Here is a 24832-nt window from a genome sequence, read left to right on the forward strand (position 1 = left end):
GATTGGATACGGCGATTTGAGTGACACCTGTGCTAAACACGCCCACCAGCATCCATTGGTAAGAATTTCTAGTTGAATAAACGCAATGTGACTGTCATGCCAGGGCCTTGAATTTGAACAGCGAACAGATTGATTCTCACATATCGCTGATGCTGCAACATTACTACGAGAAGACAGTTTTGACTGACAACTGTGAGATAATTTGTTTGGGATTACAACACCAAACACATAATGATGAGATACTTGGTAAACAGGATGGAAAACTGAGAGAAGTGAAAACATCCATCTTCCTGTTCTGTCTATTGCACACTTAGTCATGAGATCACAGCGCGCACACACACATATTGTGTCAACATTATGTTTTCATCAGAACGGATTTGTCAGTGTTCTCCTCTATCGCGCTAATTAATCTCGACAGCCGGTAAGGACACATCAGCTAAATTAAATGTATCATATCAGCTAAATTAAATGTGATTAAATATCAGATTAAAACGGTTTGATTCCATATTAGGTTCACTTATAACGATTGAGAGTACAACTTTATGATTATACCTGTATCTCGTTTTACTCCAGTCATCATGGAGAACAAGGAAAACTGCCTTCCAGGGTTATCGTTACACCAGCCAGACGATATCATTTGGCGGATAGGGGGTCAGTCAGCCTCTCTCCCCTGTAACATCGTATATGATACCAATAGGAACATTGATTTCCTCTGGTTCGTCTTCAAGCAGGACGCTCATCACTCGGTCGATCTGATAACCCAGCAACACAAATACAGCCTGGAGAAAAACAGCCTAAATATCAACTCACTCCAGGCCAATGACAGCGGGGTGTACCACTGTGCTGCCTTGTTTAGAGACGTGGTATGCAGCGGGGCACAGGAGATAGGGCAGGGCACCACGCTGGTGGTGAGAGGTAAGAGCATAGAATGAAATAGAACATGTGTCATTTGAAATGATTACTCATCATTTAATGTATCTCTATGGGTAAGAGTGTTTGGGGTAGCAAGGGGGACTTTTCAGTTCTACTCAAGTTTTGCCTTTACAACCATATGAAAACCAAGTGCCAGTTCTCCTGTGTGCTTTCAGAGAGGGGCGTGCAGATGGCCTGGCAAGTTTTGCTGTTTGTCCTGTTAGCCTTGTACAGTCTGGCAATACTGATTCTGATCATTCGTAAGAAGGTAAGCTATTGTATTACTCTAGATACATGCATATAATGATCATTATGAATTGGTTGTTGTTTGAGATGTAACAGAGCACAAAATATATTGACCAATCATGCAACCATCATAATCATCTAGTCTACATTGGATTCTAACCTGCTCATTCTACACTAGACTGGGAAAGACATTGCCGTTTGCAGAGGCACACAGAAGAGTGACATCCAGGTGCAGTCTTCTCTTTTGTACTGCCTCACTGAAGTTGTTCATTATGTCTTAAAGAATACTTGATACCACCACAATGTGCAATGTGTTCTCAATATTTAGTTTCACCATGTTGTGGAAAGCCCAATGTCTTAAACAAGGAACAGCTCTATTTCCAAGCCCTTGCTATCATTGTTTTGTAAGAAGGGGTATTCCTCTTCCGTAAATTCCTAGTAAAATCCTCAGTCTCACAATGTTGAGACTAATGTATCTTTACATTGCAGAAAGACAAGGAAATACAACACTTTTTAGTTGTTATTTGCCACTGTGATGTAACCAATTTGTTTGCTGTTCATTCTCTTACAGAAGAATAAAGTTCGAGTACAGTTTGGTGCTGTTGTGCAAGAGCTGTACGGTAAGAGGAACTTACGAAGTAACAAGAAAAACCCCAACCACAGTGGCCCTGCTCAAAACAAGGTACGAGATGGTCACATTGCATTTTCCTAATATGGCTTATTGGCTTTCCTAATAAGTATGAGAGGCTAGGAAAGTGCTTCGATTTGATGTTATGTTTATGTTATGACTCAGTTATAACAACCTGTTTTCAATTGACTAAATAATCACACCTTTGTCTTAAGCAAACTCTTCTCTTATCAACACATCTAATCTACACCATGTTGACTCTACAGCTGATAAACTCAACTGAATCGTCTTGCAGGTTGAAAGCCCCCACTCCAACCATCCAGAGGACATTTACCAAAACCAGTGACTCAACAAAAAGGAGAATCATTAATGACAGCTACTTCCCTACACAGACTGATCTTCAGGCGGGAGACTATAAACGAAGGACACTGCTGACCTGCAAAACGACTAACCGAAATCTAAAACTGACCCTTAGCTTAACCAAAGAGAGTAACCAGACAAAAACAATCTCGATTTATTGATAAACTTCAAATTAATTAGAAAGAAAAACAGAAGTCCCTCTACTGAATCTGAAGTTCACCTATTTGAATATCCAATTGGTTTTGTCCATGTTTCATTTTGAAAAGTCAACGTAAATAACACGTGCAAGTTATTTGAATGAAGGCGTATTGTTTTTAAATGGGATCAGTGTAAAAGGACACGTAGGAAACATTCCACAACAAATGAATGCAAATCATTTGAATGAAAAGTAATAGCATATTTGTTTGGTATTAACTATTTAGACAAAGGCACAATATCACAATGGTTCAGGTCCCATGATAACAGTATGTAGTATACACAATGTCAAAGAAAATATCTGTTTTTACATTCAATTTGTTTGGAGAACAAAGTCTGAAAACTAATAAACTATGTGAAAGTAATCTGATGCTACAATATCCCTCAAACTTGGTTAAGTCATACAGTTTCCACAGTAACTAACATAATATTATTGCATAGAGTAATAGCAGACTCAGGCACTGTGCTCCTGCTACCAGAGTTAAGGTCAGTACCATTCCCTTCATCACCACCAGACAAGTTCACCGACAAACATAACAAACACATACAGATGGAGTGTTTTCTTCTGCAGTACCCTCCGGCCATTACACCCCCATGTTCCCTTTAGGAGTGCTGCAGCAACCTATCAAGTCTTAAAAGACAGCATAGACAGTGACTCATAAACAGCATAAATTGAGTGACTCAGCCGTCGATATACATGGTGTCCACGGTGTGACTGTTGCGTATTGAGAAGGGCTTCCAGGCGAAGACTTGCAGGGCGGCGATACACATGGGCACCACACACACCAGGTAGAACATGGTGGTGTGGAGGGCCTCCAAGTCACTGCAGGGGAGGAGTAGGACATTATTCAGACAGTACAGGACCTGTTACAAGATATAGAGGAGCTACTGGAAATGTGTAGTCATGTATTCAACCAGTGTGTCTGTGTATCAAGACAATTCATAAAAATTACATCTAATAATGCTATGATAGAGATACATTAAAGTAACGTTTAATTAACTACCATGTCGTAGAATAAATGCAGTTGCTTTCCATGGGTTCACTGACACAATTAATGTAACATGTCAATGCAGCTATTTCACCACTAGGCGGTGTAAGCAGTCATCTCAGTAAGCGTAACATTAGGAGTTCAAGCTTTAACCACAGCAAGTTGTCAAACATTACATTTATGGATAACAATGTGTGATATCGGCACCTGAAATGAATCAAATGCTGCTTTAATTCAGCCGGTGACTCGCTGGCAGTGAACCAATCCTAGATCATTCCCACTCCTACAGCTCCAAAATACACCAGGCCGTAACAGTAAGACTGGTTTGGTCAGGCTAAAGTTAATTTGCATGCTGGCAGAGCAAACATGGATTCAAGCTAATAATGCAAAACACAGAAAAGGATCTTAAATGGTCGTCCTTGATAGTCTAAAGTGCCTTCCTCGCCTCACTTATCTGAAGACAGATCAGATACAAGCAAAATGGATGACTACAGGGAATTCACTTTCACCTGTTCAGTACTCACCACAATAATACAATTAGCAAAAAGGAGATAATAAGTGGACATTTAAGACTATTGAGACGCAGCCCTTACCTGGGGTTTGCATCCCTCCCAGCAGCCCTTACCTGGGGTTTGCATCTCTCCCAGCAGCCCTTACCAGGGGTTTGCATTCCTCCCAGCAGCCCTTACCTGGGGTTTGCATCCCTCCCAGCAGCCCTTACCTGGGGTTTGCATCCCTCCCAGCAGCCCTTACCTGGGGTTTGCATCCCTCCCAGCAGCCCTTACCTGGGGTTTGCATCCCTCCCAGCAGCCCTTACCTGGGGTTTGCATCCCTCCCAGCAGCCCTTACCTGGGGTTTGCATCCCTCCCAGCAGCCCTTACCAGGGGTTTGCATCCATCCCAGCAGCCCTTACCTGGGGTTTGCATCCCTCCCAGCAGCCCTTACCAGGGGTTTGCATCCCTCCCAGCAGTCCTTACCTGGGGTTTGCATCCCTCCCAGCAGCCCTTACCTGGGGTTTGCATCCATCCCAGCAGCCCTTACCTGGGGTTTGCATCCCTCCAGCAGCCCTTACCTGGGGTTTGCATCCCTCCCAGCAGCCCTTACCTGGGGTTTGCATCCATCCCAGCAGCCCTTACCTGGGGTTTGCATCCCTCCCAGCAGCCCTTACCTGGGGTTTGCATCCTCCCAGCAGCCCTTACCTGGGGTTTGCATCCCTCCCAGCAGCCCTTACCTGGGGTTTGCATCCCTCCCAGCAGCCCTTACCTGGGGTTTGCATCCCTCCCAGCAGCCCTTACCTGGGGTTTGCATCCCTCCCAGCAGCCCTTACCTGGGGTTTGCATCCCTCCCAGCAGCCCTTACCTGGGGTTTGCATCCTCCCAGCAGCCCTTACCTGGGGTTTGCATCCCTCCCAGCAGCCCTTACCTGGGGTTTGCATCCCTCCCAGCAGCCCTTACCTGGGGTTTGCATCCCTCCCAGCAGCCCTTACCTGGGGTTTGCATCCCTCCCAGCGTCCTTCAGGTTCTCATAGCCAAACTGGTTTAGGAGGAGACCACCAGCATAGGAGCCAGAGACTGGGCTGGTTTAGTGAACAGAGCATTGGTCCCAAACACCATGGAGGAGAGGGGGGAGCTGTAGAGGACAGAGGGAAAGGACACAACAAGGCTTTAAAACTTGATCCACTTACTTTGATGTCATAAGGATATAACAATGACAATAATAATCATGGATTGGAATGACTGGATTTATATTTTCCATCAAGGGCTCAAAGCGCTTTTAGCTCTACCCTTGCTAGTGTTTATCTCCGTCACTGTGTTTACATTCCTGTCCGTGTACTGTACGTGACTTACAGAGATGCACATTGATTGTAACCTTTTTGTAAGAACATACAGCCTCTGTTACTTTTGTAATGTTAGGTAGGTGCCCTTCCAAGGGAGGCTGTTAGGTACTGTAGCACTGCCAATGAAGCTCAGTGTTAGCCTACAGAACACACCTGAGAGAGTAGTGTTCTATTTCTGTCTATCTGTAATGGATGGCTGGGCGGGTGGAGGTCACTGTGTGCTGATGTGGCACTATAATAACTGTGCTGTCACACAGCAGACCTGGGTTTACCTGCGCTTGTGTCTCTGAAGGTCTGAGTCGATAATGTCAGCCAGAGGCAGGTTAAACAGACTGAAGGCTGCCTGGACAAGGACCCTTAATGGCGACAAAGAGAATATAGATTTATTTATTTTACAATTAAATAGTGTTTGTATGATAAAGCAAACAGTTGTAAAATGGCACTGTTGTATATCCAACTCATGGAGCAAATCATGTTACTGAATTACATAACTGACATTGATATATGTGGAAATGTACTGTCATTAATGCCAGTGGCTACAATAACATATAAATAGATGATATAATAACATTACAATGACAATACCATAACATAACTTCTTACATGTTAGCGGTCAGGAAGAATGCCAGGATGTAGTAGTGATGTGGCCCCAGCACCAGCATGACGGCAGCCATGCCAGCCTCCACGTAGAAGGTGAGCAGGATGATCTTGTAGTAGCCTAGGCTGTGGAGCAGGCTCTGACTGCTCAGCACAACCAACTGAGAGAGACGCACCACAGAGAGATGACAATAACATACAGTATGTAACACTTGGAATAAATCAATGAGGCAATGCTATAAAATAGGTGGTCTAGTGTGTGGTTCAGCACTTGGCAACGCACTCAATGTAATACATTGGTGATGCTGAGTGAGGTCAGTGACTCCCTCCACTCAGTACAAAGTGTTTTGAGCTGTGGTATGTTACCTGAGGACAGATGAAGCCTGCTCCATACATGAAGCTCTTGGCCAGTGACGGAAGCACATTGGGGGGTATCAGATGCTCGGCGAAGATCATAGTGAAGTTATTACAGAATGCCACCATGAAGACCTGGAAAAAGTGCAAAGGATAGGAAATATAAATGTAATGGTCAGCTGTGGTACACACTCACATGTCCCCATTAACAGAACAAACCACATTCTGTGCCCCCATTCAGTGGCTGTACCCAAGTCTTTTTCTCTGACCTGAAAAAAGTTCATGAGCACAAAGAGCTGGAAGTCCCTATTGGTCAGGATCTGCAAGGTCATAGAGATCACCAAGGAGAAGGAAAGAGTTGATTGGCCAGAACCTTGGTAGTTTGACCTCGGTGCTGACCCTTTGGTGTCAAAGCGGCTCTCGCTGTGTAGGCCTGTGTAGATCATGCAGCCACAAGCCAGAACGGCCACCAGGACAGTGAAGCACTGGAAGGATGGGAAGTCATCCATGTTCTGGGAGAGGAGGCCGCAGAATAGAACACTGGAAGAACCTATAAGTGATGCCACCTGGGGAGAGGAGGGGGAAGAGGAGACTAACGTGAGAACACTTTACTGACTTCAGACAACAAAATAAATACCATATACAGGCTAAAATGAAACATGTAAAAAAACACTACACAAAACACCTCCCTTTCCTACCTGGTTGTATTTGATGAGTCTCAGCCTGCTCTGGTGGTGGCCTGAAATCTCTGCAAAGAGGGCGCACTGCGCCAGCAACACAAACGTCAGCATCCCGTCGAACGCACACAACGCCACCATCAGGTGGACGCCGCTCATCCAGTCGCCGGGGGCGTACTCTCGCCATGGAAACCAGGCGAGCAGAAAGGCGATTGCGTAGAAGGGAGCACCATACAGGATGGAGAGACGACGTTGAGAGCAGCACGGTACGCGGGAGTTATCCTGCAGGTAGCCGAACAGAGGGTCGTTCACTGCATTCCACACCATGTACACCACCTGTCAGGATGAAGGGATGACATAATTATTGTATTGTTAGCATAGAAATGTGTATCTCAAAGTTGCAAATATTGCACAATTGCCCAAATTACACATGTCAAAGGACTGTATATGCTGTCATGTGTTGTTCCTTCCACTTAATGAAGTGTGAGAAAGCTGCATGACCAATAATACCATTGTACATACATTCCTCACTACCATTGAGCATTGACTATCAAGCCAGTTATTCCCATTTTTAATTGACATACTATTACTGGGCAGTGCACAATGTTGGCCTATTATTACACAAGTGCACCATAGTCATATGGCCCGAAGGCTACAGTTGCTGTTTAACAAATAATAATGTGGTTCGGTTACTGGCCCAACACTCTAACCACTGGGCTACCTGCCTCTCATAACGTGTACAGTATCTGTTACTGTAGTACAGTACTCACTTGTGACTGATGGAAAGCTCCTTCTGATATCTTGTACTTGTTGAGGAACAGCTTGACATAGTAGAAGCTGAATATGCTGTTCATCATGCCTGCTCCCAGGGTGGTCATGGAGTAAGCCACGGCGGCGGGGTGAGCCCCCAGACTCGCCAGGTGCCCTAGGATGTTCAGGCCGCCGAAGGTGCGAACACCTGCGGCTGGTTTCTCCACGGTCATGCCTGGTGGTGGTTTCATTTCCCCAGGCTACTCACTTTGATCTAATTACCACAGACTTGCAAAATGAGTCGAGTGTCACTTGAGTGAAAGGTGAGTTTATAGAAACGGAGTTCATAGCTATTCATATTCCATGGCAAAAGTGCTGCAGTCGAGCGCAGAATTTCTACTATTTCAGCTTGGTCAGCAAACAGACTTTGCAAATACTAATTAAGATAACCTCACTGATGAATACACAATCACAACTATGTGTTAATATAAAATAATAACATTATGCTCCTCTCCTCGCTTGCAGCTATCAAACCCGTTTCTGTAAATGCGGAAATAGGCGGGGCAATAATCCATGTCACCGAACCATAACAAACAAACATTGGACAAAAAGGTGCTCTGGTCCCACCTACTTTCTAATTATTGGTCAATGAACTGTCATTAAAAAAGTAGTGTTGCTTTTTACTTAGGGGCTGAGTTCGTTCTCCGGCTGCGCAGATTGCCACGTTGCTGCAGAGAGACACCGGACTACGACACCAGAGGATATTGTCTGGTCACTCCAGGCTGTTTATCACACCGGTGTTTTAGGATTCTGCCGGGTGGAGCGTGCACTCTATTGGAATACAATTGTCAGTGGAAATGCTGACCGATATGATAGTGGAGGAAGAGTTTGAGCTCAAGGATGAGGAGCCATGGTATGGCAAACAGGACCTTGAGCACGGTAAGAGACTTGTGTTGCGGGCGTTGAAGGGAGGGATAGCTTGGTTGCGTCCTAAACAGCCGCAACTGAGAGGGAACAATCACCAGCCTCCTATTGCAATACGACTCCACAATTCTACAGTCATCTGAGGTTACAGATTGGAAAATAATTACAATGTTATTTTAAATTGTCCTAGACAAAATCAGTGAATAGCCTCACGGTTATTGCACGTAGGCTGATTACATTTTCAGTGGTAGACATGCAATTGCCAACATTGCAACCGCAAGTCTCAAAGGATACATTTACATTTACATTTAAGTCATTTAGCAGACGCTCTTATCCAGAGCGACTTACAAATTGACCATTTTCATAGACCCACATCTATTCCATTTTAAAAACACTTTAAAAAAAATGAAAGTCTCAACAAAATTAGTGATTTGTATCGAACACATTATCTTGTTGTAAATGGTAACACTCGTGACACTCACACAGTCAGTAATAGTGGGGTCTATATAGAGAATTACTGAGAGCCTTCTTGTTGCCAGGATATCCTGAAGCTGTCATTTCCCATGTTTTGTGTGTGTAGGCTACAGTTTTTGCAGTTTGTTTGGGCACTATTTGCATGTATATGTGTACTGCATGATTATTGTGCACCTACCTGTATGTTGTTGATCATGACACTCATTACATTACGTGGCTGGCTGCAACCTGGTCTCAGAGCATTTTGTATTATTCTGTATGTAAATCAATACACTCCGTTTCGTATATTATGTATTAATTTGTGGATGTTCATCACCCATTTTGTATGATATGTTCTGAATTATAATTTGTAATGTTATGAATTTACAAAGTGTACAATATGTTATGACTTTACAATATAATATGTTACGAATTCTAGCTAGGTGGCTAGGATGCTAACGTTAGCTAGGTTAGGGGGTTAGTTTAAAGGAAGGGTTGGCTAAAGGTGTTAAGGGTTAGCTAACATGCAAAGGAGCTTAAAGTAGTAAGTAGTTGAAAAAGTTGCTAAAATACTAGTTATCCGCAATGAGATTCGAACTCGCAACCTTTTGGGTAGCTAGACGTTCTCGTTATACAAAACAAAAGGTTAAATTGATACACCTTTATTTTGTTAGGGTTCTCACACAGCCATATTTCCATGTTATAGTGCTTGTTTACAGAAATTAGCTATCCGCGTCTCCGAACACGTGTGTAAATGCAAGTCAGACGCCACAAACGTGTTGTCACTGAAAAATACTGTCGGCTGCAACTGTGTTAAAACCGCTTACATCTGTGTGAAGTAAGTGTGTATTTTGCATTTGGAAATAATGTGATATGAAAGTAAAGGGATTTATGTTTCTAGAACCATACTGCAATTGAGAATCGATTTAGATGGAGCTTTTGGCTGTTTTGGCTTCCAGAGCCAATTCGCCTTTAAACAGAACATGTAAGGACCTTGGACTAAAATGAGTAATGTTAGCCCAATATTGGACTGAAGGAGCCTAACATACTGTGAACTGATCCATGTTTAGTGTGTGTATATGTAGCAGTGTTAAAACAACGCAAGGAGAGTACGGTTTTGTCCAAATAAATCACCCCAGCCAGTGGTCCCAGTTGAGCATTATTTATTATCTGTTGTTAAATAGGAAACAGCACGTTAGTTGTGCAGGGCTTAATGATGTTGATGACTGTCGATGGTAAAATCTGTAGCATGAACACATCTGTTAGCAGTGGGCGTATGTGACCATTACATCGGTGCATGCTAGCTAACACACTTATTTATATACAGCAATCATATACCAAAGCACATCCCAGAAAGCCACTCAATCCCGAACAGGTACCATATACCCACACATGTATAAATCAGCAACACATTGTAAAATATAGAAAACAGTATTCAGAACGTGACCTACCCCTTGCGTCACATTTTCATACTGGGGATCTCACCCGAACTCCCCTTTCTGAAAGCGGGGCCAATAACACGCCTTATTGTCACCGAAATTGAACCAACCAATAAGAATGCTTGAACATTAAATGTACCTTTCTTTAGAGGCAAGTTGGAAACATAACCAACCCTGTTACATGTACAATGAATGTGTTTTGTTTGCGTGTATCTATTTACAGATCTCCATTTGGCGGCTCAGCTGGGTAAGACCCTGCTGGACCGGAACAATGAGTTGGAGCAGGGGCTGCAGCAGATGTTCTCCACCAACCAGGAGCAGCTGCAGGAGATTGAGGTAGCTAGTCTAAATATGATCATACTAGGCCACTGAGAGCAAACACACACACTACATTGTAGGTTACATTTTTTCCCACTGATGTAGAATCAGTCGGCAACATAAGATGTGTAATATGAATGAATCACTTTTTAAACGTTTCTCTGAAGGTCACTATTGCTGGAATATTGCTTGTTAATAAATGACCATTTTGCAGATACTGTACCACTGGAGTAGCCCTACATTCATTCACCAAACTGACTTGGTCTTAGCTAACCTGTCCTTCGGAAAGTATTCAGACCCCACAACTTTTTACACATTTTGTTAGGTTACAGCCTTATTCTAAAATGTATTATTGTTTTTTTCCCCCTCATCAATCTTTACACAATACCCCATAATGACAGCAAATACATTTTTTTTTTTCAATTTTGGCTAATTCATTAAAAAAATCACATTTACATAAGTATTCAGACTCTCAGTAGTGTAACGACCCTGGGTTTATAATCACTGATACCGACTCTTCCGCATGACCATGCTTTTGTGGCACAGTCAATAGCGCACTGGACTTCGGGCTAGAAGGTCGAGGGTTCGAGGCCTGCTCTCTGCCTGTTTCATTACATTGGTGTCAGAAGGGATCGGACCTTGCATCCATGACAGTGCGTGTGCTTGGCCGGTGAGCGCGATCCTGTAAGACGTAGAGTCGCAAGCTAGCGCGAGGACACGCTCTTTGAAAGGGGGGAGTAGTGTACCGACACTGGGTTTATAAGTGCAGATATCGACTCTGCCGCACAAGCATGCTTTTGCGGCACAGTCGCTAGCGTGTGGGACTTCGGGCTAGAAGGTTGAGGTTTCGAGACCAGCTCCCTGCCTGTTTCATTACAGTACTTTGTTGAATCACCTTTGGCAGCAATTACAGCCTTGAGTCTTCTTTGGTATGATGCTACAAGCTTGGCACACCTGTATTTGGGGTGTTTATCCCATTCTTACACTCAATCTCTGTCAGGTTGGATTGGGAGCGCAGCTGCACAGCTATTTTCAGGTCACTCCAGAGATATTCAAGTCCGGGTTCTGGCTGGGCCACTCAAGGACATTCGGAGACTTAAGACTTGTCCTTGGCTGTGTGCATAGGGTCATTGTTCTGTTGGAAGGTGAACCTTTGCCCCAGTTTGAGGTCCTGAGCACTCTGGAGCAGGGTTTCATCAAAGATCTCTCTGTACTTTCTCTTGATCCTGACTATTCTCCCAGTCTCTGCTGATAAAAAACACATAGGGATGGTGCCAGTTTTCCTCCAGACGTGACGCTTGGCATTCAGGTCAAAGAGTTGAATCTTGGTTTTATCAGACCAGAGAATATTGTTTCTCATGGCCTGAGTCCTTTAGGTGCCTTTTGGCAAACTCCAAGCAAGCTGTCATGTGCCTTTTACTGTCAGTGACCATTGGGTTCTTGGTCGCCTCCCTGACCAAGGCCCCCCCCCCCCCGATTGCTCAGTTTGGCAGGGCGGCCAGCTCTAGGATGAGTCTTGGTGGTTCCAAACTTCTTCCATTTAAGGGTGGAGGCCGCTTTTCTTGGGGACCTTCAATGCTGCAGAATTGTTTTTGGTACCCTTCCCCAGATCTGTGCCTCGAACATGCCCTGTCAACTGTGGGGCCTTTTTATATATACAGATGTATGCCTTTCCAAATCATGTCCAATTTAATTTACCACAGGTGGACTCCAAGTTGTAGACACATCTCAAGCATGATCAATGGAAACAGGATGCACATGAGCTCAATTTCGAGTCTCGTAAGCAAAGGGTCTGAATACTTATGTAAATAAGGTATTTCTGTTTTTTATTTGAATCAATTTGCAAAAATTTCTAAACCTGTTTTCACTTTGTCATTATGGGGTATTCTGTGTAGATTGCTGAGGATTTTTTTGTTTTGTATTTAATCCATTTTAGAATAAGGCTGTAACATAACAAAATGTGGAAAAAGTCAAGGGGTCTGAATACTTTCCGAAGGAACGGCACCTGTCCTGTATGTAAACAAAAATAGGACTTCTGTGTTCAAAAGCAATAAGAAGCTTAGCTCAACTGTATGACGTCATTAGGAAACAACCCTACGCACAGACCAACAAGTCCACCAATGGGAGCCGAAAGTCCACATTGACAAATCTCTCCCCAAATCTATTTTCTTGTCAGGCTCTTCCGCTCGTTAGTTTCCTCTCGTTAAATGGGATCAAGTGAAAGCCTGTCTGGATTAGCTCATGACTTAATTGGTGCATTGCTTGGACAGGTATTTGTCTAACTATCTTTAAGGCACCTTTAGGACACCTCCTCTCTGTAAGGAGAGCAGTGGCCAACGGCTTTATGCTTCCTTCAGTAGCCAAAGGCTTAGTCAAGGTAGTGAACTTTCACATAGTTCCTACTGATGTTATCCTGCCTCTCAACACTGAGTATCTAAGGCTGTGTTTAGACAGCATAGCCTAAGAGAACTTGGTGTGCAAATGCTCTTTCCTGCCTCGCACCTCATGATATATGATGGTGTGTTTAACGACCTACATTTTGGGGTTGCCTAATAGTACCCTCACTATATTCACGGGATGTGTCCTGCTGAGTACTCACACACATGCATGTTCTCAGTTAGGGTGGTGGTACAAACAACATTACATTTTCGTATCAGACCTTTCTGCCTTTCCTCCATCATCCTGACTAGTGACTACTTTAGTATGAACTCCTTGCTTGTTCACAAGGGTCTACTTGCGCTATAGGCGCCGGGCACGCGGCACAGGTCTAATTTGTACAGTAATTTCCAAACAAATAAGTATGAACAACAGATCTGTACAAAGATTAGCAAATATGTGCACTGCGCAGGTGCTAGCTTTGGGCGACCATGGTGGAACAAGCAGTATGTGTTCGGTGAGCAGTCTCAACAAGTTCACACAAACAGGTGATGCATTCAAAGGGTGTTCAGGTGCAAACGTGTTCGTTCAGCACACAACCAACCACAGGGGATTTTAACATTAACCAAAAATGGCAATTCCACAGTAACAGAATGATGCTGAGACTCTCAATTTTCCACTTTCAAATGTACGAAAAATAAAAACCAATGATCGCAAAGTAAAAAATAAATAAAAAAACGTACAAGGACAACTTTTAACAAATTTCCACAGAAAATGACAAAAACACGTTTACTTGAAGAACAGTGCAGAGGCAACGTTTGGTAACAGAATGACGGCACAAACAGCACAGACCATCATTCTGTTACCATGGAATAGCCGAAGAGGAGCCTAAGACCAGGTACAGACACCACATATAGATATGGTCAGATCCATGGGATTACAATTCTAAGCACTGAAGGCATTGGCCTCATAATAAGCACTGTAAAGAATTTTTAGGTCCTTTGTTGACCTGCTGTCAGTTAGATGGTCTCTCCAGTAATTAAAATAGAACGGGACAGTTGGTACAGTCAGTAATAGTCGGACATCCTGGGGTTAAACGTCAAGACAGAGGTCTTAGACTAGAGGGTTAAAACCTCTACAGGATCGGTGCCCCCCCCCTCCCCGCTGGACGGTTGAGCTAACGTACGCTAATGTGATTAGCATGACGTTGTAAGTAACAAGAACATTTTCCAGGACATAGCTATGTCTTATATGGTTAATCCAACAGCACTGTCTAATTTACAGTACCTAATACAGTGAAATAATACTGTGCTATTGTTTGAGAGTGCACAGTTATGAACTTAAACGTTTAAATTAACCGATTTTAGGCACATTTGGGCAGACTTGATGCAACATTTTGAACATTAATGCAAATGCTTCATTGGATCAGTCTAAAACTTTGCACATATACTGCTGCCATCTAGTGACCAAAATCTAAATTGCGCCTAGAGTTCTAAGTCATGTAATTGCCTTATTCTTGCATTTCAAAGATGATGGAACAAAAACAGACCGCATGTTTTTTTATTTGTATCATCTTTTACCAGATCTATTGTGTTCTATTCTCCACATTTCCACAAACTTTAAAGTGTTTCCTTTCAAATGGTATCAAGAATATGCATATCCTTGCTTCAGGTCCTGAGCTACAGACAGTTAGATTTGGGTATGTCATTTTAGGTGAAAAATGAAAAAAAGGATTGGCTCCTTTAACAGAGGAATATAGGCTTTTTATTTTCAGGTAATGGTTAGATAGATATGTAAAGTTCAAGGTACTATTGTCACCTATTCAACTACTGTGACTGTGTTACTCATCTGTCAGTATTGTGACACTGCTATTGTTTTAAAATCTTTGTACATTTTTGACTGCAAGATCAGTAAAGTATCTTGTAATTATTCGCCTACCTCATGCCTTTTGCACACAATGTATTTAGACTCTTTCTTTTTTTCCTACTGTGTTATTGACTTGTTTATTGTTTACTCCATGTGTAAATCTGTTTACTCCATGCGTAAATCTGTTATCTGTTCACACTGCTATGCTTTATCTTGGCCAGGTCTCAGTTGTAAATGAGAACTTGTTCTCAACTAGCCTAACTGGTTAAATAAAGGTGAAAAAAGTAATTAAATAAATCTTTCACATGTAATTGAACCAGCTCAAAGTTCCATTGATGTACTTTTCAACTGAAGTGTCTCTGAAGGAGATCCCTGAGTGATGTGGGTTAGGGCTTTATCCTCCTATGCCTCGTCTGCCAGTCAGTTAATATCAAAATCTAATGATTTGAATTAGTTGTGATGGATAAGCCTAAATTCGAGGGCACACAGGGATCACTTAGGAGTCCTTCAACAAGTGGCAGTGACCCATCCTGATAATGCTAAGTGGTATATGTCCCAGCTCCATGCTTGCATAAAGTATTCTGGTCACAAAGCCACAGTGTTTTGCCAGTTCAAAAGTGTGTTCGGTGCTACTGGTCCTCTTCACTGATATGTTTCGAAATGCATCATTGTTCTGAGAATTGAATTACAGGAATGAGAGGACTTGCATACTGTAGCAGTCATAATGGAACCATAATTAAATGATTGATCAATACTTACATACAGTAAAAACTCTATCACCTGACAACACTGGACCCTATTAGTGGACCCAAAAACTGTTCTATCCATCCTATTTCAATGGCAATTACCTTTGACCTCCTCCCAGTACCTGACTAAGCAGGTGGATTTGCTGAGGCAAATGAATGACCAGCATGCTAAGGTATACGAGCAGCTAGATGTGGCGGCCAGAGACCTGGAGCAGGGCAACCACAGGCTGATTCTGGACAACCGCGTCGCCCAGCAGAGGATCAAATGGTGAGACTCAGGACTTTGATTCCTTTCTGAAAATAGTAACTGTAAACATTTTTACCCCCAGTATAAATACTTAGATGCCAAATTTATTAAGAGGCAAGGTTTTGGCTAAATTTTCTCCACAAAGCTCAGTAATTCTAACCACTTCTATGCTTGTCCTCTCTCTCAGCCTGACAGAAACGATCAACAGTCTTGAGACCCACATGGAGGACTTGCAGACCCAGGTGGAGGAGCTGAGGACAGTCCAGTCTGACCGGAGCAAGAGAGAACTGGCCGAACAGAGACACAACCTCGGAGCACAGAGTGTGTCCTGCCTCAAGGAGCTGTATGACCTGCAGAAAGACAAGTGAGTGTGTGCATGTATGTGTCCTGCAGCTGTGCAATTGAACCTGGTGCCAACAAACCGCTAATGTTATTGTTAGTCTAAAACATCCATTCCGCCACAGAACCAGATGTGTTCAGCTTTATTCAGCTCAAATCAATGTTGATCAATTTAATTCTCATCTCAACCATGCAAACCAAGACTAGGTTGAGAAGAGAGTAGATGGAGATGGAAACCAAATGAGCTGGCCTTATTCTGCAGTGGGAATGGTCACCGTGAACACTAATTTCCTGCACTCTGATTATAGTAACTAAACAATTTGGAGATTATGTGCATGCTAAGAGAGGGAACACAATAACAAACAATAAACAGAGGAAGTTAACTTAAATGTTATTTTAAAGTACAGTAACAAGCATGTGCCTTGAGAGGAATGTTCTACTTCAGCTAGCCTGAATGTTTGTCACTGGCCAAGTTAAAGTACATCATTCCAGGAACTGTGTGTCTGGCCAAGTTACAGGTCTTTCTGAAAGTTTTTATAGAAACTGCACTATCAATCATCAATGGTGTCAAACCAGCAGTCATAGAACCTCTTCTCATCTCTGCCCCTTCTAGTGATCTGCATACTGTGTATTCCCTTTCAGTACATATTAAGTAAAGGAGACAGAGAGACGCTTGACTATTGAGATGGGTCCATAGTCTAATGACTATGTATTACCGCCATTTTCAGCCGTGTGCTGACTGGGCGTCCCCAGGTAACCCAGACCAACTAATCTGGGCCAAGGCTTTTCGGACATAATCCCCTGCAGATAAATCTTTCAGGAGAGGTTAAGTCTAGCTTGTATACACACACTAACATACACCGTGGTCCTTCTGTAGCTCATTTGGTAGAGCATGGCGCTTGTAATGCCAGGGTAGTGGGTTCAATCCCCGGGACCACCCATACGTAGAATGTATGCACACATGACTGTAAGTCGCTTTGGATAAAAGTGTCTGCTAAATGGCATATATTATTATTATTATTATTATTATTATTATTATTACATAGTTTAGTAGCCTGTTTTAGCATGCAATACAAAACTACTGATAAAGCACATACAGTACCAGTCAAAAGTTTGGACACCTACTATTCAAGGGTTTTTCTTTATTTGTACTATGTTCTGCATTGTAGAATAGTAGTGAAAACATCCAAACTATGAAATAACACAGGGAATCCTGTAGTAATCAAAAAGGTGTTAAACAAATCTAAATATATTTGAGATTCTTCAAAGTAGCCACCCTTTGCCTTGATGACAGCTTTGCACACTCTTGGTAGTTTCTCAACCAGCTTCACCTGGAATGCTTTTCCAACAGTCATGAAGTTTCCACATATGCTGAGCACTTGTTGGCTGCTTTTCCTTCACTCTGCGTTCCAACTCATCCCAAACCATCTCAATTGGGTTGAGGTTGGGTGATTGTGGATGCCAGGTTAACTGATGCAGCACTCCATCCCTCTCCTTCTTGGTCAAATAGCCTTTACACAGCCTGGAGGTGTGTTGGGTCATTGTCCTGTTGAAAAACAAATGATAGTCCCACTAGGCTCAAACCAGAAGGGATGGCATATCACTGCAGAATGCTGTGGTAGTCATGCTGGTTAATCAACCCCACATCAATGGGTCCTTGGGACCATAACACAGAGCATATAGCTTCTAACTCCTGTTCCTAAGTTAAGTGTGCCTTGAATTCTAAATAAATCACTGACAGTGTCACAAGCAAAGCAGCATCACACCTCTTCCTCCATGCTTCACGGTGGGAACCACACATGCAGAGATCATCCGTTAACCTATTCTGCATCTCATAAAGACAAGGCGGTTGGAACCAAAAATCTAAAATATGTACTCATCAGACCTAAAGACACATTTCCACCAATGTCCATTGCTCGTGTTTCTTGGCCCAAGCAAGTCTCTTCTTAGTGGTGTCCTTTAGTAGTGGTTTCCTAGCAGCAATTGGACCATGAAGGCCTGATTCACGCAGTCTCCTCTGAACAGTTGATGTTGAGATGTCTGTTACTTGAACTCTGAAGCATTTATTTGGGCTGAAATTTCTGAGGCTGGTAACTCTAATGAACTTATCCTCTGCAGCAGAAGTAGCTCTGGGTCTTTCCTGTGGCGGTCCTCATGAGATTTGTTTCATCATAGCCCTTGATGGTTTTTGCGACGGCATTTGAGGAAACTTTGAAAGTTCTTAATTTTCTACTTTGACTGACCTTCCACATTGACTTATGTCTTAAAATAATGATAGACTGTTGTTTCTCTTTGCTTATTTGAGCTGTTCTTTCCATAATATGGACTTGGTCTTCTACCAAATAGTGCTATCTTCTGTATACCACCCCTACCTTGTCACAACACAACTGATTGGCTCAAACACATTAATTAAGAAAGAAAGAAATTCCACATATGAACTTTTAACTAGGTACACCTGACCATTTAAATGCATTCCAGGTGACTGCCTCGTGAAGCTGGTTGAGAGAATGAGTGTACAAAGCTGTTAAGGCAAACTGTTGCTACTTTGAAGAATCTCAAATATAATATATATTTGAACACTTTTGTTGGTTAATACATGATTCCAGATGTGTTATTTCATAGATTTGATGTCTTCACTATTCTACAATGTAGAAAATAGTCATAAAGAAAAACCCTTGAATGAGTAGGTGTCCAAACTTTTGACTGGTACTGTACATGATAAAAAACAGGCCTCTATAACCACTTTCACCATCTTGTTGAACCTTAGTCCTTTTCCCTGTCCCAGGTACATGGCCTATGAGAGCCTGCGTGTGGAGCATTCCTGGCCCGCAAGGAAGGAGTCCTGTCAGGACCCCGACCCCGATGAGGAGAACTCTGTGCTCCAGCGCTCCATCCAGACCCTGCAGGCTGTTCTGGCCTCTGAGCGGGGGAAGCGGGAAGCAGCGGAACAGGAGACTGAGCTGACTGCCAGGGAGAACGGGGCTCTGGAGCAGCGGCTGGCCCTGCTGGAGGGCTGCCGGGCTAGGCAGAGGGAGCTGGAGGCAGAGGTGGAGGAGCTACGGCAGCTGTGGCAGGTCGACTACGCCAACAGGTACGATCATGACACTTTCTATTCATACTTGGTACATGTTTGTATATTCGGCATAATAAAGACAATACTCTACTCCACCAGCGTCAGGAGACCTGACCGGCTACTGCTGCCCGACACTGTCTTCTTCGCCCCAGAGGAGAAGCCCAGTCTGGTACAAAAGGAGGAGGAAGTGGGGGAGCAGGGGAGGCGCAGCCTGCAGAGGTGCAACAGCGAAAGTGTTCTGAAGGGGACACTAGCAGACGACATCCGGCGGGGGCATGAGCGTACATGTATCAGAAGAGCAGAGGCAGTGAAGCAGAGAGGAATCTCCCTGCTCAATGAGGTGGATGCCCAGTATAGTGCACTGCAGGTAAAGGTTTTCATTTCTCATTATTGCATAATCAACACAAAGACCGAGGGTGAAACTATTTCCATTTGTTTATGATGTGCTCTATGAATAAGAATGACAAACAAAAGGTCTAGGAGGTGAAGCAAATTACATTTTTATGCAGTAATTTGAGTTTGTTATACAGTGTGGAAAGTTGCCGGTGAGTGACTGAACGTTTGCCTCCTGCAGGTCAAATACGAGGAGCTTCTGCGGCGCTGCCAGCTGGGGGCAGACGGGATCAGTCATAAGGCCGTGCAGACACCCCACAGTTCCCACAGCACTGTCGGTTACCCCCGACGGCGCCTCTCAAGCTCGGCCACCTCCATCGGGCTCCCAGCTGTCCCCGACGACAACGGGCCTCAGCCGGAGTACAAGGCCCTTTTCCAGGAGATCTTCACCTGCATCCAGAAGACCAAAGAGGACCTAAGTGAGAACAAGTGGCAGAGTCCGGGTCATTGACTCTGGGGACAGTGATGGCAGTATTTGTTCTTTGAATGGACTGTTGAAGAGGATGTTGCTATAGGAGAGGGCCTCAAATAGCACATTCCAAAGGGTGTTTTCTGTGTGTGTGTGCGCACGTGCACTAACACCTGTACCTCTTATACAACATGTGCCCTGTTGTCTCCTTCAATCCTGTCAACGCTATCACCTCGACACGCTCCGATAGTTTCATAAGCACTTTTCTTATCTACCGTCCATCCCTTTGACTACTTTCCATCCTTATCTACAAGTTTGTTTTTGACGCAAACATTTCCAGGTCAAAGGTTGATAAATGGATTGTTTGAGTCCTGATGCTATCACCTCTTAGCATCCGACTGCTCTTATGCCTCATTTAGCTCGATTAGATGGCACCACCTCTTCACTTGAAGTCAATGGGTGCAGTAATATTTGCAACCAGGGGTTTTCTATTCTTTTGTTTTCTACTAAATTCAAGTAATCATAGCAATTTAGAATGGTATGTGTATGTACCATAGATTTGGTCTTGTAGCTTAATGAGTATGCCTACGCTGTGTTTGTTTGTATGCTGATACCACGTACAGAACCCCCATTGTACAGATCTTGAACTTGCTTAGACTATCTAGCAGTCTGTGTTCAATCCACTTAGTGTTAAGTCTGTCGGGGGAGCCATACCTTTTGTGCACACTGTACATATTGCCAAATTATAGATTTAACTAAATCTGTGTACCTTTTTATTATGCCAACTTAAAGAGTACTGGACTAGATGGAGTACTTTATAGATGCACTATATATATCTATATCTCCACACAAAAGTATGTGGACACCCATTCAAATGAGTGGATTTGGGTATTTCAGCCACACCTGTTGCTGACAGGTGTATAAAATCGAGCACACAGCCATGCAATCTCCATAGACACACATTGGCAGTAGAATGGCCTTACTGAAGAGCTGTGTGACTTTCAAAGTGGCACCGTCATAGGATGCCACCTTTCCAAAAGGTCAGTTCATCAAATTTCTGCCCTGGCAGAGCTGCCCCGGTCAACTAAGTGCTGTTATTGTGAAGTGAAAACATCTAGGAGCAACAACTGTTCAGCCGCGAAGTGGTAGGCCACACAAGCTCACAGGACGGCAACGCCGAATGCTCACTACCGAGTTCCAAACTGCCTCTGGAAGCAACGTCAGCACAAGAACTGTTTGTCAGGCGCTTCATGAAATTTCCATGACCGAGCCTGGGTTTCCATGATGGGAGCGTAAGATTGCCAATCGTTGGCTGGAGTGGTGTGAAGCTCGCCGCCATTGGACTCTGGAGCAGTGGAAATGCATTCTCTGGCGTGATGAATCACCATTTGGCAGTCCGACAGATGAATCTGGGTTTGGCGGATGCCAGGAGAACGCTACCTGCCCCAATGCATAGTGGCAACTGTAAAGTTTGGTGGAAGAGCAATAATGGTCTGGGGCTGTTTTTTAAGGTTTGGCTAGACCCTTCAGTTTCAGTGAAGGGAAATATTAACGCTACAGCATACAATTATATTTTAGATGATTCTGTGCCTCAAACTTTGTGGCAACAGTTTGGGGAAGGCCCTTTCCTGTTTCTACATGACAATGCCCCAGTGCACAAAGTGAGGTCCATACAGAAAGGGTTTGTTGAGATTAGTGTGGAAGAACTTGACTGGCCTGCACCGAGCCCTGAACTAAACCCCATCGAATGCCTTTGGGATGAATTAGAACACCGACTACCAGCCAAGCCCAACATCAGTGCCTGACCTCACTAATGCTCTTGTGGCTGAATAGAAACAAGTTCCCACAGCAATGTTCTAATGTCTAGTGGAAAGCCTTTACAGAAGAGTGGAGGCTGTTATAGCAGCAAAGGCAGGACCAACTCCATATAATGCCCATGATTTTGGAATGAGATGTTCGACGAGCAGGTATTCATGTACTTTTGGTCACATAGTGTATTTATGGAGGTTGGGCCTATAGTAGTCAACATTGATTTATAGATAGATTGGCCTGTAATACTAGATAATCATAAGTGAACACTGGAAAAGGCCCAGTCTGTTCTCACTGTTTCATGGTCGTTTGTGTAATGTGTGTTCCTATAGCTACCTCTGCCAACAGGACACATCGCGGCTTTGCACTGACCGATGGACACTTACATTTTTTTATTTGATTTATTTGACAATTATTTCGACGATGAGATGGTATTTATTTCTCTATGCTAATATTTGTCATTTGTCACTGTATTCCAGATCTATAATGTGATTGTTGTTGTAGCGAATGCTGACTCATAAGTTCAGTGGCATTGAGTTTGACTGACACTGAGGTTCAAACTACGATAAGGTGGTTCTTAATTGAATATGTGAAACTTACGTTTTGTAAGCGGAAGTGTTATTAACACAACATAAAAAATAAGATGTATGATTAAGGTTGCAGTGATGATCCCTCAACCAAAGGTGCTTAATCTCAAAGCCCTAAGTATGGTAGACTGCTCAGCAATATCCTGCCTATAGACCACAACAAATGAGGGTAGGCGCAGTGGAGTCGGTCATACAGACACTTCAGACACTTGGTGTCTCAGGGCAGACGTCAAAATAGTATTTATATTCCTTACAAGGAGATACATAAAAGCAGCAGGAGTTGTGGTATATTCATCTAATACACATCTGGATTAGATGATCAGTAGCCAAATGGTCAGCTGAGGAATGACCTGTTATAGCCTACTACTTTGTTTCAGGAGTTTATTCAGAACAGGAAGATGGACCAGGGGATCAGTTAGAATGTGTTCTATGTTCTGTTGTGTAGATTCACATCACCTCCAAGACTGTTCTGTTTTGAATAAACCCCATAAGTCTCTGGGTTCAAAATGCAGCTGTACATCAACAATGGTGAACTTCAAGTTGCCCTTCCTCCCTCTACGACCAGGGTCCATTATGACGTTACTTATCCTGGACCGAGACTCAAACTTGACTTCCATTTTGTGTTTTACATCAAATTAGAACTTGAAATGATATTATTTGGCTGAACTATTTATTAATTCTATACTTTGATATAATGAGAACTATTACCAATGGCAATGTCATAGTAATATACAACTGTAATTAATATATAGATGCAGCCTATATAGTAAGATGTCATAGATCAGCATTACAAGTGTTCTCCATGATGACTAACACATGCTTACAGTGAACCAATAAAATAATAATTGTGCCAGAGGTGTTATGATTCTTTCCCATACAAGAGCCTCATAGAGAACATAACACGCAAACGTGGGTTATATGTTGGTTAGATAAAATCGGCTTCATACATTTATACCATTGTGTCACTGCATAATTACTTGGAGGGCTGTCTCAGTCAGCCTTCCTTCCATGTTTAAATGTCTAGTATTAAATAGGGCACGTTAATCTCCCTCAATAGTCATTTGAACTGACAAACTATAGTGAGAAAATGGTGAGAATCCATCATAAAGGGTACAAATAGACAACCGTCACATGTAGACCTACAGTACTCTTAAAATGGCCTCTTAAAAGGAAACTCATTTTTTGTTATCGTATTTGTGTATCTCTGAGCGATGTTCTATTGATTCCCGGAGTCATTTTAATGTTTTCATGTGTATCTGAGAATTCACCGTTCAAGCAGGCAGAAATACAGCCGGTACGCTGACTTTTGTGTCATACAGTATATTACATATCCTGCTTTACATGTTATAGGACAAATTAGTCTGGTCAAGGGACAAATCCCCCCCCCCCTCAAGTGTCCTTGAGGATCGCCTCTCAGGCCAATAATAGGGCTTTGTATTCCAGACCGCTAATAGCTTTTACATAACGGCTAGTTTCCTGCCCTACTCCCAACAACCCCCAAATCCACTAACCCTCCATAAAAGGGGATTACATGCTAATCTCGGCCATAAGGAGACTGTCTTGCAAAGACTCTGTGGACACAGAGAACTTTGTGTTGGCTTTCAAATCAATCTGCAGTTGAGACCTATGTTTGGTTGGGAGACAGTATGAAATTGATTTCTGATAAGATTGCAATGGAAAAGCAACGTATGTTCTCTTCAGGCCTGTAACAACTTCAATGTAACACAAAGTGGAGACTCAAATGTATCAATGGCGCTCCTATATACATGTAAAATGTCTTCTTATTACATTCCAGCTTGGATCCAGAACTCCATTCCAATATTTTGGCTAGCTGGACTGAGGTGTGGGAGTCTTATGTGTGTGGGAATGTTATGGGAATGTTATGCACGCCCTCATGCCTCTCTGTCCCAAATGCATAGCTGTATGTCTCCGTTCATTGTATAGACTCCACACTGCATTCCTCAGCTCTGTGACCTCAACAGAGAACATATGCCAGGTGGAACTCAACAACACCCAGAGGTTGTCCTGTCCTCAAGATTTACAACACTGTGGAAAATGTAAAGAACATGTTTTTGTGATTCAATTTCTAATGAATTCTGCACTGTGTGACAACCCTATAACATTACAGTAGGCTTACCTATTCTAATGATCTATAGAGATCAAATCAAATTCTATTGGTCACATATACACATGGTTAGCAGCTGTTATTGCGAGTGTATTTTTCCCAGACCTCAAAAGTGTTCTCCTGCTAGGGTTTTAAACGTTGTTGTGGACATAGAACATCCAAACGTGTTATATTTTGATTAAA

General features: G+C 43.1%; 2 protein-coding genes and 1 pseudogene across 4 annotated transcripts; 2 read left to right on the forward strand and 1 right to left on the reverse strand.

The window, feature by feature from the left end:
- The first annotated feature begins 76 nt into the window (after nucleotides 1–76).
- On the forward strand, nucleotides 77–2711 carry LOC124020980 (immunoglobulin superfamily member 6-like). 2 transcript variants are annotated; one of them, XM_046336293.1, is made up of 6 exons: nucleotides 78–421; nucleotides 574–915; nucleotides 1089–1180; nucleotides 1337–1387; nucleotides 1730–1840; nucleotides 2082–2711. In XM_046336293.1, exons 2-6 carry the CDS (start codon nucleotides 579–581, stop codon nucleotides 2130–2132), a joined length of 642 nt encoding a protein of 213 aa, XP_046192249.1. In that variant the 5' UTR covers nucleotides 78–421; nucleotides 574–578; the 3' UTR covers nucleotides 2133–2711. The 2 variants fall into 2 exon arrangements, with proteins under 2 accessions (XP_046192248.1, XP_046192249.1); XM_046336292.1 differs by having other exon boundaries at nucleotides 77–915.
- LOC124020977 lies at nucleotides 2285–8114 on the reverse strand (annotated as a pseudogene). Its single transcript, XR_006836173.1, has 8 exons — nucleotides 7566–8114; nucleotides 6817–7131; nucleotides 6388–6684; nucleotides 6131–6253; nucleotides 5771–5925; nucleotides 5440–5523; nucleotides 4817–4959; nucleotides 2285–3164 (listed from the first exon to the last, which is right to left on the reverse strand). The product of XR_006836173.1 is annotated as a transmembrane protein 180-like (transcript).
- A 124-nt stretch (nucleotides 8115–8238) lies between these two features.
- On the forward strand, nucleotides 8239–21082 carry LOC124020979 (cerebellar degeneration-related protein 2-like). The gene is made up of 7 exons (XM_046336291.1): nucleotides 8239–8484; nucleotides 10585–10697; nucleotides 15787–15935; nucleotides 16102–16278; nucleotides 19039–19344; nucleotides 19426–19693; nucleotides 19901–21082. The coding sequence occupies exons 1-7, from the start codon at nucleotides 8403–8405 to the stop codon at nucleotides 20168–20170; spliced, it is 1365 nt and encodes a 454-aa protein (XP_046192247.1). The 5' UTR covers nucleotides 8239–8402; the 3' UTR covers nucleotides 20171–21082.
- Nucleotides 21083–24832: the final 3750 nt, after the last annotated feature.

This window comes from Oncorhynchus gorbuscha, unplaced genomic scaffold (genome assembly GCF_021184085.1).
Source record: "Oncorhynchus gorbuscha isolate QuinsamMale2020 ecotype Even-year unplaced genomic scaffold, OgorEven_v1.0 Un_scaffold_1010, whole genome shotgun sequence".
Classification (NCBI taxonomy): domain Eukaryota; kingdom Metazoa; phylum Chordata; class Actinopteri; order Salmoniformes; family Salmonidae; genus Oncorhynchus; species Oncorhynchus gorbuscha.

Excerpts from the sequence above, each read along its gene's own strand:
- LOC124020979 (XM_046336291.1), top strand. The coding sequence starts at position 8,403 with ATGCTGACCGATATGATAGTGGAGGAAGAGTTTGAGCTCAAGGATGAG. Across the intron at positions 15,936-16,101 it reads GCCCAGCAGAGGATCAAATG|CCTGACAGAAACGATCAACA; the intron begins GTGAGACTCAGG and ends CCTCTCTCTCAG. Across the intron at positions 19,694-19,900 it reads CCCAGTATAGTGCACTGCAG|GTCAAATACGAGGAGCTTCT; the intron begins GTAAAGGTTTTC and ends TGCCTCCTGCAG.
- LOC124020980 (XM_046336292.1), top strand. The coding sequence starts at position 543 with ATGATTATACCTGTATCTCGTTTTACTCCAGTCATCATGGAGAACAAG. Across the intron at positions 916-1,088 it reads CACCACGCTGGTGGTGAGAG|AGAGGGGCGTGCAGATGGCC; the intron begins GTAAGAGCATAG and ends GTGTGCTTTCAG. Across the intron at positions 1,388-1,729 it reads CACAGAAGAGTGACATCCAG|AAGAATAAAGTTCGAGTACA; the intron begins GTGCAGTCTTCT and ends ATTCTCTTACAG.